At 39.4% G+C, this 13,577-nt stretch overlaps 1 protein-coding gene across 1 annotated transcript in view; it reads left to right on the top strand.

Moving 5' to 3' along the window:
* Window positions 1-13,577, top strand: part of LOC131694210 (patched domain-containing protein 3) — a 256,312-nt gene that overhangs the window by 150,170 nt on the left and 92,565 nt on the right. Inside the window, exons 4-6 of the mRNA XM_058982713.1 lie at window positions 7,850-8,064; window positions 8,134-8,495; window positions 8,811-8,974. Of these exons, the coding sequence (XP_058838696.1) occupies window positions 7,850-8,064; window positions 8,134-8,495; window positions 8,811-8,974 (741 nt within the window). The remainder of the gene's footprint in view (window positions 1-7,849; window positions 8,065-8,133; window positions 8,496-8,810; window positions 8,975-13,577) is intronic.

The raw sequence follows: 13,577 nt of genomic DNA, 5'->3' as shown, positions 1-13,577 counted from the left end.
GGGTTCGGGTTTTTCAAATTTTATAATTTCGGGCTCGGGTCGGGTTCGGGTTTTTAAATTTTCATGCGCTCGGGTTCGGGTCGGGTTCGGGTTCGAAAAAATTGAAACCCGACCATCTCTAGTTGGCTCATATTGGTATGATCGCAAGGAGCAATGAAGATTTTTGACTTATGCTTGCTAGAAGTCTAACAGCATGGTCGAGAAACTAGCACCACCCATCACCCACCGAAGATCAAATGTACATTGTGATAAGATGTAACTCGCATATGCGAAGATCTTGTCCGTAAACCAAATGGAACGATAAACATAAGTAGTTATATTCCTCTATTGTATACAATGTTTCACTCTAAACCATATATAAAGTCATGGATCAAACTGTGATACGATCATTACGAGTTATTTTAATACTTCGACACTAGCATATTTCGACACGTATAGGAAGTTAAAGCACGAAGCACTAGATTTCAAGGCTACAAAGTAATATAACTGGAAAGAAACAATGCAAAACTGCCCAGCGGCATTATTCCCATGCTGAGATACATTGATATGTTACGCTTTTGCTCGCATACAACTACCGGCATGGTTTAGGCGAAGGCACAAATAATTGATGATTGATCGCGGTTGCTGTTTTAATTTTATTTGCAGCGTCTGTTTGGCTGAAGAATGGTAAGCAAGCCAGGTAATTAGTTACTGTTACATATATTAAATGAAGTTGTTTGGACTACCAGCGTTGTTTGTTGCAATGGTCTACGATTGAAGTGATCAAAATAAAACAACTGTTGAGGAATGTAATTGGTGCGTAAATTGAGGTAAGCACTTGTTGACTTGCTACTGAAATAAGAATGAGACTTGGCGTTGGGACGCAATCCATTTCGATTAACGATGCGAAAAGATTCGACTTACTTATAATCGACTGAACTTTTAGGGCACTGCAATTAACTTCTGTACCATTGTCTGGAAAAGAAACAAACCAAGTTTTGTCAACCACGAGCGATTAGGTTATTGATACACCCGATTAATTATTGCGAAAAAATAGAAAATTTTCACAAATCACATTTATGAGCGTATTTACAACGTATTACTGTACAATGAACTTTAAGCTACGGATTTTATTAATTTCAACCAATCCATTCAAATTTTATCGATGACTTTTTGAGATATCAGACTGGTGAAAATAGTACTGAGAAACCGAAACATCTTTGGATTTATTTAAGCCACATGCAACATCTATAGCTTCCATCTTCTTTTAAGTTAATTTTATAACAACTTGACTAACACGGAAAATTATCCTAAATCTGCAATATACACTAATTCTAAACTGTTGAACTTAGATGTCCGTAAAAAGTGGTCAAAAATCATTATGATCGAACCCTATCAATATAGGCCCTGTTTGATTCTTCAAGTCAACGTTTCTCAAACATTTATTTGTCAACGATTTGAAATTAACTCGGATTGTTGCTATTAAAACCGATTTAGAGATCCCTAAAATATTCACAAGTAAATATCAACACATAGACTGCCTTAAAATGTTTTACACTGATGGGTCACGAATCAGTGAGGCCACTGGTTTCGGTATTTTCAACAATAATTTTTCAATTTCTCTCAAACTTGCAGAACCCGCCTCTGTTTATATAGCGGAACTAGCAGCAGTTCACTATAGTTTTCAAATAATTAATACTTTACCCCCGAACCATTACTTTATCCTCACTGATAGTCTCAGCACAATTGCAGCTCTACGCTCAAAGAGGATTGATAATCACGATCCATTCTTTTTGGGGAAGATACGAGAATCTCTGAGTAACCTGACAAGAAAATGTTATAAATTTACCCTAGTGTGGCTCCCCGCCCATTGCTCTATTGCGGGCAATGAGAAAGCTGATAATTTAGCCAAGATTGGTGCACTAGATGGTGAAATATATGAAAGACCCATCGCTTACAATGAATTTTATAGCGCTTCTCGACAGAGGACACTTGCTAGTTGGCAAACATCTTGGGACAATGGAGATATGGGACGATGGCTACACTCAATTATCCCTAAAGTATCAACGAAGGCATGGTTCAAAGGATTGGATGTAAGTCGGGACTTCATCCGTGTGATGTCTGGGCTCATGTCCAATCATTATACTTTAGATGCGCATCTCCGTCGTATTGGGCTCGCTGAGGGTAATCATTGTGCTTGTGGAGAAGGTTACCATGACATTGAGCATGTTGTTTGGTCCTGCACTCAATATTGTGAAGCCAGATCACAATTAGTAGATTCTTTACAAGTCCGAGGAAGACCAATCCATGTTCCTGTTAGAGACATCCTGGCGTATCGCGATCCTCTATACATGGAACTTATCTATCATTTTCTAAAAACAGCGTCTGTCAAAATTTAATTAAATTCATCTACTCATACTCTCATCCAAGGCTAATCATTCACCAATTAAAGTGTCCTAGAATATTTAGTTTTTAAATTTAGACAATAACAGAAAAAAAGTAAATAAATGCACCCGAAAAAACTAGATCAGTATGAAATACAACAATGTCAGGAAAAAAGCAAACAATAAAGTGATTTCAGTGTTAGTTTTAGACAAAGTACTAGTATAGTTAAAATTAGTCTTAAGGATTTTTGTAACGTGCTATTTAAAAAAAGAAACTGGCGTAAAAAGCTTTTGCAAATGCCGTGTCAAATAAACGTATGGAAAAAAAAATTAAAACCGATTTGTTTGTTTGAAATATAATATTTTAAACTTACAAGCGAAATTAGTTGCTAATTCATATGAATAAATAAAATTTCTGAAAGTTTGTGTCCATTGTGAGTAAATGCAATACAATATGTACTATGCTACTTGTTTTTACTTGCGGGTCTTATCGTAGGACGTTTGCTCAGAAACGCAAATAGTGTTTTTGAGTCTGGACCTAGTGCTACCTTAGTTCTGTCACTAAGACAGTGTCGGATTCTGATGAGGCGAACGCAAATTCCATAACTAATTTAGTTATAGTTAGAGCCGCAGCGTGCGATTGGCCAGGTTGGCCTCCGCCAAGGTCACCAACCTTATGGGGTTCTAAAAGCTTGATCTGCTTTATAAAATAAGTGAGGTTAAGTCATCAAATAAGTGAGGATATGTATGTCATTCCCAGATACACACAAAATTGTTTGAAAGTCGAACTGAAAAAGAAAGCCAAAGTAGACAGCCAAGAGGCGCATAGCTAGGACTCTACCAAAGGTACCAGAAGACTACGCTACGGTCCTGTTAGTCCAGAATAAACAACGAATAACACAAAGACTTAAAATTTTAATAAAAATAGTGAATATTTTTGCAAGCTTTTTCCGCTCGTTTTCTCAATTTCATATGAGCAAGGGGAACAGGCAGGTAGTCATGGGCTGTAAAGCAGATCACCTTTTCAAAGCTGTATCAATTATCAATTAACATGCTGCACCACGAAAATTTAAGCCTCCTCGAGGCCAGAAGTTCTACAATATCACAAAGTGGGCGGCCCAACCTAAGTCCAACCAATCCTGCACTAAGTTGAATCTCTGGTTGAAATGTCATGAGATTTTTGGTGTTCCTGGAAGCGTTGTAAACTCCTTGTTTCTTCTCAAATGTCTAAGATCAGGTGCTGATTGCTCGGATTTGTTGCAGAGCTCCCTCTTGCTGGTATATTTAGCGGTCTCTCAAGAGAGAAAAAAATATTGTAACGAAGACCCATATGCTTGTAATTAGTGCAATGTTGCATGCTTGATACGCGGCACTAATAACCGATAATGTAGACAATCCTTGTCGAAGAAGACGCTAAGTTGTCTCGCCAAAGCAGATACTAGTTTGAAGTGACACGCCATTTTGTCCCGTTCGATGCTATTTTCATTTCGATTAGCTCGCTGGAGCAAGGGGTCCTTGAAACAGCGAATCCCGTCCTTCAGTAGAACCACTCATACCAAGTTCGAATTGATAACTACTCCATCGATCTCAACTTTGTGAGCGGGCATGTAGTCGCGTTAGTTTATCTTAAAAGACAAAATATTAAAATTCTTATCTAGGCGAAGTTTCGAGATATCTGACACAGCTGAGTATTTCTGCGTCTTGCGGAATAATAGAATACTTAAGAGACTACCTTTGATACGAAAGAAGGTAAGATATGGTCGAATATGTTTGATATTAAATGGAAACTCAGAGTCTTTGATAACAAATTCTGTTGGATATCTTAGGATCATTTGCGTCATTTCAGGAGAGGTTATTTATGAACGGGCCTAGAGCCAGACGCAAAGTGAAAACTGAAGAATATGATGGAAGACACAGCAATCATGGGGAATATAATTTGAATGACAAGTCTAAATTTTTTGGTAAAGGAATAATAATTCACAAGATTGATAGAGCTGGATGCAACCTATTTTATTAGAATCTGAAACGAAGAAACTAAAAAGCATCAACAACTTGCTAGTGCAAAAAGATGGGTGGGTGCTGTGTAGAATATAACAGGAATGCCGTGGCGACCCTTGGACTGTTAATTCAAATCTAATAATATGCACCGTAATCGACAATCCACCAATCAGTTCAACGCTCCCAAAATTGTCTACTTAGTATATTTGAAATACGATACAGTGCCAATAGGTATGGTTATCCTGAATTTCCAAACCGAACCAACTTAGTTTTCTCCGTGGAGGATTCGATACGCATTGGTACGCAATCAGACAAATTGTCCAAGGTTTTCTGTAATGGTCCTCGCAGATCGACAGCTTTGGGTCCCGTTACAGAAACCACGCCATCGTACAGGAATTGTCAAGAAATTCATCAATGTCATCGACATAGAAATTGTATAACAGAGGGCTTGGACATGAGCCCTGGGGAAGGCCCATGTAACTAAATCGTGATGTCGATAAGTCACCATGCGAAAAATGCATGTGCTTTTCTGACAAAACAAGAATGTTGATAGAAACTGAATCAAAAGCCTCCTTAATATCTAGGAATACTAGGAATCTCTAGAACAACTTCCAGATACAGGACAGCATTGCGATCGGTCGATACGAATTGTGGTGGGAGGCTGGTTTTGCTAGTTTTTGGATGATGATGGCCTTCACTTGTCTCCAATCGTGTGGGACAATGTTAGTCTCAAGGAATTTATTAAATAAATTCAACAAGCGTCTCTTGGCAGAGTCTGGCAGATTCTTCAAGAAGTTGAATTTGATTCTGTCTGGCTCTGGAGCTTTATTATTACACGACAAGAGAGCAAGTGAGAACTCCACCATCGAAAACGGTGTTTTGTGCGCGTTATTATGAGGGGACGCGGCGCGGCAGATCTTCTGTGCCGGGCCGATATCTGGACAAACCTGCTTGGCGAAATCGAATATCCAACGGTTTGATTATTCCGCGCTCTCGTTAGTACTATGTCGGTTTCGCAAACGTCGGGCCGTGCCCTAAAGAGTGCTCATCGATGTTTCTCACGTTAGTCCGTCAACGAACCGGCGCCAGTAACTACGTTTCTTGGCTTTCATCAAACTCTTAATTCGCGTTTCTAACGTCGCGTATTGTTGATAGCTAGCTGGTACCCCGTCGTCCCGTAAGGTCTTATACACGACAGCCTTCTCCGCGTACATGTCTGAGCACTCTTTGCCCCACAATGGGTTGGGAGGACGCCCACGAGAGTTCGCGTCTGTTACGTTTTTAATCTGAGCTTGAATCACGGTATCGAGAATCAAGCGAGCCAGGAACCCGTACTCTTGCTCCGGGGGAAGCTCTTGTGTCCACTCTTCTTTTCCGGATATCGCGAACGCGTGGCTCTTCCAATTAATGCATCGTGTGAAGTTATACGAAACATTGATTGTATTCGGTGGCACTGAACCGTTAGCAATATTAAATACGATTGGCAGATGGTCGTCATCGTGGGGATCAGAGACTACCTTCCACATGCAATCTAACCGCAGCGATGTCGAGCAGAGGGATAAGTCTAAGGCACTCGGACGCGCTGGAGGGGCAGGAATCCGTGTCAGTTCACCCGTATTCAAAATGTTCATATTGAAGTTGTTGCAAAGCTCATGTAGTAGGGTAGATCGATTATTATCGTTATGAAGGCAGCCCCATGCCGTACCGTGGGAGTTGAAGTCACCTTAAAACTAGCCTCGCTGCGGGGAGGAGTTCCGCAATATCGCAAAGCCTTCGGTGGCTAACTGAGGCTCTAGGGGGATGGAGGTGGAAGCAATGCAAAGACCTTTAATTGCCTTTAATTTTGGTTTCGCAAGCGACAACTTCAATGCCTGGTGTCGAGGGAGGTCGATTCGATTGAAAGAATAGCACTTTTTGATTCACAAAAGTACTCCTCCGTAAGATCCAAGTGAATAATATTAAAATCGCGGAAGTGTAGGTCTATTTCTGTAGTAATCCATGTCTCGCATAGTGCAAATGCATCGCAGGCGAACAGGTAGACAAACCTTGTCAAAGAGAAGGTAGTTAGGTAGAGCAGCTTCCACTGATACTGAATGTAGACGTTTGCACTCCAGTTTCTTCACTGGCTTAAGCATGGGGTCTTTGAAACAGCCAGTCCCATGTTTCAGCAGGTCCTCGCAACTTACACTCAAATCGGAAACGACTCCACTAACTTCAACTCTGTTAGCTGGAATATACACTAGATACTCCTCCATAAAAAGCCCGCAACCAGCAATATCATTTGCCTGATTTGAACTGTTTACAACCAGCTTATCAGAGCGAATGTTCGATAATTCTGTCACGGCCGAATACCGATCCGTCATAACTCGAGAAATCTGCAACAGCGTCGAACACTTTTTGTCTTTGGTCTGGAAGAACGGCACGGGGAGTCCGACGACCGAGTTTGGAAATACTTTGAGCCGGGGAGCGGATTTTGATTCGACATCCATCTCACTTTGAGATGAACCACCGTCAGGGGCAGCCATTTTTGCACGAGCCTATTGCCCAGTGCACGTTAGTATGAGAACCAAGGCGAAACGTATACAATAACTGTACTTAACTTTTGTGTATAACGGTATCCAGACGGCTCACTAGAAAAACTTTGCTTCACTGGTCACTTGCTGGCTAACGGTACTCAGAAACAGAAACACAAAAGAAGGGAAAAAACAATGAAACCTCGACATGGCGGAGAGTGCGCAAGATAACCTTGAACGCGGATTAGCACTATTCTTTGTCGCTATACACTGCACGCAAATTTCGTGCAGGCAGCAAACCACTATACGCATACGGTAGATGGTAAGTGTTTTAACAACTCAAGATATTGCATTGGCTAATTCATATTGAAAATAGCATGTATTGGAATCATGGTTTGGTAAATAGAGAAAGGCTCATTTGCACCACTAGCTGGATTAAACTGGTTCCCAATTAGACAATTGATTCTTAAATTGGATAGATTTCTGAACAATACAAAATTTGAAACAAGCCACACAACTTCAACAGAAACGACGGAAGCACAGACAAAGTCGATTTTCCGGTGATACTTGAACGAGGTAAACCCCTGGAGCTATTTGTAAATGCCTTGTATTGCTTCTATTTGAACATCCTTACTGAGCTAATTAGAGTACGATTAACTGCGGTCAAACCTTGTAGTAAGCGATCCTTGAAATTTTATCGAACGAATGTAAAAAAATACTTCAAACTTGATAAACTGTGTAATCCGTTGGTAAACGAACTCGTTAGAAAAACCTCTTGTCGATAATCGGATACACATGTTTTTAGTGCAAGAATCTGGCCCCGGCCAAAACGCAATCACTAAGTAGTGTAATACACGCAATCGCATTTGAGCTGTTCGCACCACACGGAGTGAAACTGGATCAATGCACTGCTTTAATCTTTCCATATTTATGCAACATATACTTACCTTCATATTTTATTTTGTTAAATTTCAGGACGCTTCGGCCGAGTGATCATTACCTCAAAGGACGAAACTAAGAACCTGCTGCGGCGAGAAGTTTGGGAAGAGCTCCGGTTGCTGGATGGAATCATCCAGAATGCAACCGCACATTACGACGGGGAAACCTTCACCTATCGGGAGGTATGTGCTCGATGGGAGAACGAGTGCTTCCTCAACGACATCCTCAACCTAGACCAGATTATTGATGAGGTAAGTTCGGTTAGTGCTCTGATCAGCTGAATAATCATGCTAACTTTTCATTCATTTCCCGAAACACAGGTGGAGGCGGGCGAGCTGAATCTCACCTTTCCCATTATGTTCAACCCGGTCACGTGGGATGCGCACGTTTTTCCGGTCTTCTTCGGCGGGACGCAAGTGTCGGAGGACAATCTCATAATTTCGGTACCGTCGCTGCACTTGGTGTACTTCGTGACGGCCGACTCCAAAAAGCAGGACGCACGCGGTGCCATGTGGGAGGAAGCCTTCCTCGATGCGGTCGGTTACGCGGAAGATAATGGCGTGTTCAAGCATATTATGGTTGCCCGGTTCGCGTCGCGTACGCTCGATCACGAGCTCGAACGGAACACCCGGACGGTCGTGCCGTACTTCGGGTCGACCTTCCTCCTGATGGCGCTATTTAGGTGAGCGAGGACACGACTTGTAGCTGAACGGTTGACTTCCTAATTGCTGGGTCACGGTGTTTGTATGCAAAGAACTGCATGTTAATTAGAACCGAATCGGTTCCCATACAAATCTATTAGAAAAGTGTTTTAGTTTAAACGCATCTGGGTACCGCATCATTGCCAAGCTCGAACTTGTAACGGAACCAGCAGAAATGTGATACAAACACCGTGCACTCTAAGAGACAAATTACTAAATCACGACTATTTTAAACACGTCTTTCTTTCTACACCTTTTTTCGTTCTCTGTAAAATAAAAAAATCGATAACTTATAGTGTGATAACTTGCATGATGGGTGATGTGGTGCGCTCGAAACCGTGGCTTGGACTGCTGGGTAACCTGTCGGCGGTGATGGCAACGTTGGCCGCCTTCGGACTGGCCATGTACCTTGGCATCGAGTTCATCGGCATCAATCTGGCGGCACCGTTCCTAATGATCGGTAAGTCAATCTTTTGATGAGATTAAATATTATAATGATGTATATCCAAGATACGAGCGTCGTCAATTTTAGTGCATTTTGGCTAGTTATTCTGTGGGGAAGTGACGTAGAGCAGCGATTCTCAACCTGGGGTCCGCGAAGAAACTTATTTATCTCGGAAGGACCTTTTTTGTAATAGACTGAAAATATAATTTGGCTCGTACACAAAATGGATGTTAATCCGCGGGGGTCCGCAGCAACCCTGAGTAATTACGAAGGGGTCCGTGGGACGAAAAAGGTTGAGAACCGCTGACGTAGAGAATAACGGAAGCAATCGATGTTCTTACTTTCTATGAAGTAAAACTATTGCTACGTACATTCGAAAATCCCGCTCCCAGCCTAAGCTGGGGAAAATGACTTAATTCATATAGTTTCATATCTCGCAGTTTCCTAATCCAAAGATTGTGACGTTGTAGTTCGGTTAAAATAAAATGTCTAAACAGTTTAAAAGTTGGCGTCTACTGTGACCATGAACAAAATAATGTGTTAGTTTGCTTAAACGAAAATAGAACCATTTCTGGACTATAAGTAGATTTTGAAGAAAACCTCGCGAACATGAATTATTTTACAAAAATGCCAGAGACAAATCCGAAGCAAAGTACGGTACAGTTAAGGCTGTTAATACGAATGCTGAAATTTTTAGTATCTTCTGCAAGGTTTAATTAAAACCAGTACCAGTGTGATGTAGCCCATCAGAAAATTCGATATAAGCGAATCATTTCACTATAGAAAAACTCTAGAAAGAGAACTGCGGAGATTCCATTTTGGATCGATTGGATTCGCGTTTGGCTGTCAAAAAACGAATCCAATCGAACATTGCCTATCCTTATAACATTGGACGTGTTGCCATACAATGCCGGGGCATACGGATTACCATAAGAGAATCCATATGTTCGAATGTTTCACTATTTTCGATTTGTACCTGTACCGATATTTCGATGTTTCTATTAGAAAATACCGGAATAATTGCTTTTTAATGCAACCTTTCAGAAGATAGTAAAAATTGCAGCATTCGTATTAAGAAACCTAAATTGTATTCTACTTCACTTCGATTATGTCTCTGATATTACCCATCTTTCTTTCTCAACATAGTTTCACCTGCCAACAACGAAAAACTTAAGTCTATTCGGTCTTCTTTGGCAGCAAAATGGTATAGGCAACACACCATTATTGGCAAAGGGGGATAATCCTGGCCTTTTTGTTTGGCCAGCTGCAGCTCACGGGGGATAATCCTTGCCTTTTTGTTTCCGCGGGCTTCGTCTCCTGTCAGCTCCAATATTTCGACGGAGAGATATTCCATTATGGCCGCAAACTAGACGGATGCTCTTTTCTCAGATCTTTCTCAGCAGACGGTGGATTTGGCCTACAGGAAACTGGAGACCGACATGAAACGAGCGGAATTCGGTTTCCCTTTCACCTTTCCTCCTTTACCGCACCCAGACATAGCAAGAGTTCCGTGTGTGTGTGTGTGTGTGTAACTTTTCGACCCTTCGACCTAATTTTGACCCGTCGTGAAAAAAATAATAGTTGTGAAGAAAAAGATGTTCAAATTTAATTCTTGGTTGACGGTGTGATAGCGCTGATAAGGACTATTTAGTTTTCTAAAGAAAATATTCTTTGGGTAGGAGAATTTTGTTCCAATTGACTCTCGTTACTACCACGGAGCTGTACAAACTAGTTCTTTCAGTCAGTCCACGGAGTCGGCCGAATCCTAATAATAGCTTTCTCTCCCGATGTTAAAATGTCTTGAGCCATCCAACAAGGTTAAATAATAGAAACCGACAAAAATCACAAGTCCTTTTGTTCAAGATTTGAGGCTCGGTGCATAAAATTAGCGGGAACCAATCACAAACGAGCCTCGTTTGGGTGTTTTAAGTGTTGTGACGAAAAAGTGAGATAAGTTCGTGATTTTTTAAAAGTGTTTTATGCAAATTTTATTTGAAAAAGCGAAAGACAGTTCATTACTAAGTTTAATTTAAAAAAATTTTCAAGGCTGTCGGAGTTATGGCCCATCCCCCGAAGCGTGTTTTTTGACAGAGGTTTTCGGTGAACGCTCTCCAAGCCAAATCGCTCAACTGAAATCCAAAAACTAAAAAGATTATTGAAGAAAAATGTATTGTGGTGTACTTGAATGGATCGGTTTCCTAATAGAAAATTGTTTGGTTGCAAAAAACATGTTGACCAAAAATTCGAGTTTTTTGATGCTCCAAAATCATTCAAAAATTCATTGCAAAGAATCGAAAACTTTTTGATAAAAAAGAAACCGTTCAAGTACACGAGAATGAAAATACAAACAATTCAAAAAAAAAAATGAAGATCGAATGAATAATTTTTGAAATATCACGTTCACCGCAACGGTACTTTTCAAAAAATTTCATTCCGAGATAATTGCGTTTAAAGTTGTGTGTTAACTTCGCCCGTGGAAGAACCAGCTCGCCACAAATGGCTGTAATTTGAAATATAGTGCTCCGTTCTGGATGAAATTTTGCACAAATACTTTCAAAAGCATGTCCTTTCAGAATATTCAATCATTTTTTCCGACTTTTTGAGTTTCAACTTTGTACGGGTTATACCCCTTAATATTGGTTTTTCCATAATTATGCATCTTTGCACCCATCGAAAATAATAGTAATGGTCGGCGAAGGATAAAATTTTCAAATTTAACTCCTTTGAATTATCTGATAGCGCTGATAAGGGGTAATTTGATTGAATATTCTCATGGTGGGATATTCTTGTACCAATTGGTCCAGATTACTAGCACGAAGCTGTACAAATTAATCCACGAAGATGAATCCTAATAATCACCTTCTCTCCCGGTTTTGGCACACAGTCTTCGGATATCTGACAAGTTTGGTAGACTTACTGAAATTGACTGAAATCACGATGCTTTCTGTTCAATATTTGCGGCTCGGTGCATGAAATTAGCCAGAATCAATCATGAACGAGCTTTGATCAGATAATTTAAAATCAATTTTTTTAGTGTGTATGCTACCTTCCACCTATCGAAAATGAAAATGATGGCCACTGCTAGTAGCACGTAACGACACAAACTGATTCATCCACCAGCCATGTACAGTTCACAAATATTTCCATCTCGGTATTGTACAGTCCAAGCAGCCAAATACGAATGATAGTAGAAACAATTCTGTAACGGGCCTTTATTTAAAACTTTTCATTATTTAAGTTTCGGTTGGTGCACCATTTTGACGCCCCGGATCGAGTTGAAAATTTTCATCATTTCCGAATAGTTTTCGAAAGATTTTTCAAAACACAGTTTTTTCGTAATTAATATATGTTATACATACTACAAATTTACATACTACATTGTTGAACATATTTTCGAAAGATGGCCTGACCTTTCAAATCATTTTGAAAGTTATTTCGTTCAAAAACCACCGCGTCTGCCACAGCCAATATTTTGAAACGAGACCCCTATATTGAAAGCTTAAATGTATTCTACATTTAAAAAATGGTAAATCGATTGCCTTGTACACTGCGCACCTGGGTTCGAGTCCCGACCTCCGCACATAGGGTTAGAAATTTTTCATGAGAGATTATTCTAACCCGAAGAGGCGAATGACCTTAAGGTTAAAACCTCTATAATCGAGATAAAAAAACGAATCATTACCAAAAATAATGGAAAACTTCCGTTGGTATGTTATATATATATATATATATATATATATATATATATATATATATATATATATATATATATATATATATATATATATATATATATATATATATATATATATATATATATATATATATATATATATATATATATATATATATATATATATATATATATATATATATATATATATATATATATATATATATATATATATATATATATATATATATATATATATATATATATATATATATATATATATATATATAAAGTTAGAGTGGAATTTGTATTTTGAAGTAAGAATACTTTGTTTGGCCAATTTAGTTTGGCAGTTTTGTTTTAATTTCTATCGAATTCTCCTTATTTTAATTTAGTGAAATCGAATAGTTTTTAAACATTTTTGAACGCAGACTCGAATTCCATTGCAGGCCATTTCTTTTCGCCAAGCGTCAGTTTCAGTTTGGCCAGAGTTTGGCAAGCAACCACGAAGTTGCAAACGTTTGTGAGACGGATATTGACGTTGGTTTCCTTTCGATCTCTGTGCAAAGTTGTCTGTAATGCGCCATCTTCTCATAGGACTGGTCCGTACTAATTTGTTCTCTATATGTGCAAAGAGTAGTCTGAGTAATGGTACTGCATTTTGTTTTGTATTGAAGGGTCAAGTAGGAAGTAATGGTTTGATCGTACCACATTCTCATCACATTAACACTAGACAATAGTTTTACATGTATCCTTCGTAACAGATTCCACCTCTCCGAATGGTGACATGAATTTTTCTAAATGCAACTTTACAAGTAAGTGGTGCCAAATCGAGTGGACATATTTCGATTTTTACATCATCCATATACACGGAGATCTTCACATGTTTTAGGTCATCAGGCAAAACGAATATTTTAGCCTGAATCAAATTGCTGAACTGTATTG

The sequence above is a fragment of the Topomyia yanbarensis genome, chromosome 3 (assembly GCF_030247195.1).
Source record: "Topomyia yanbarensis strain Yona2022 chromosome 3, ASM3024719v1, whole genome shotgun sequence".
Classification (NCBI taxonomy): domain Eukaryota; kingdom Metazoa; phylum Arthropoda; class Insecta; order Diptera; family Culicidae; genus Topomyia; species Topomyia yanbarensis.
This window is presented reverse-complemented; position numbering and strand designations above follow the sequence as displayed.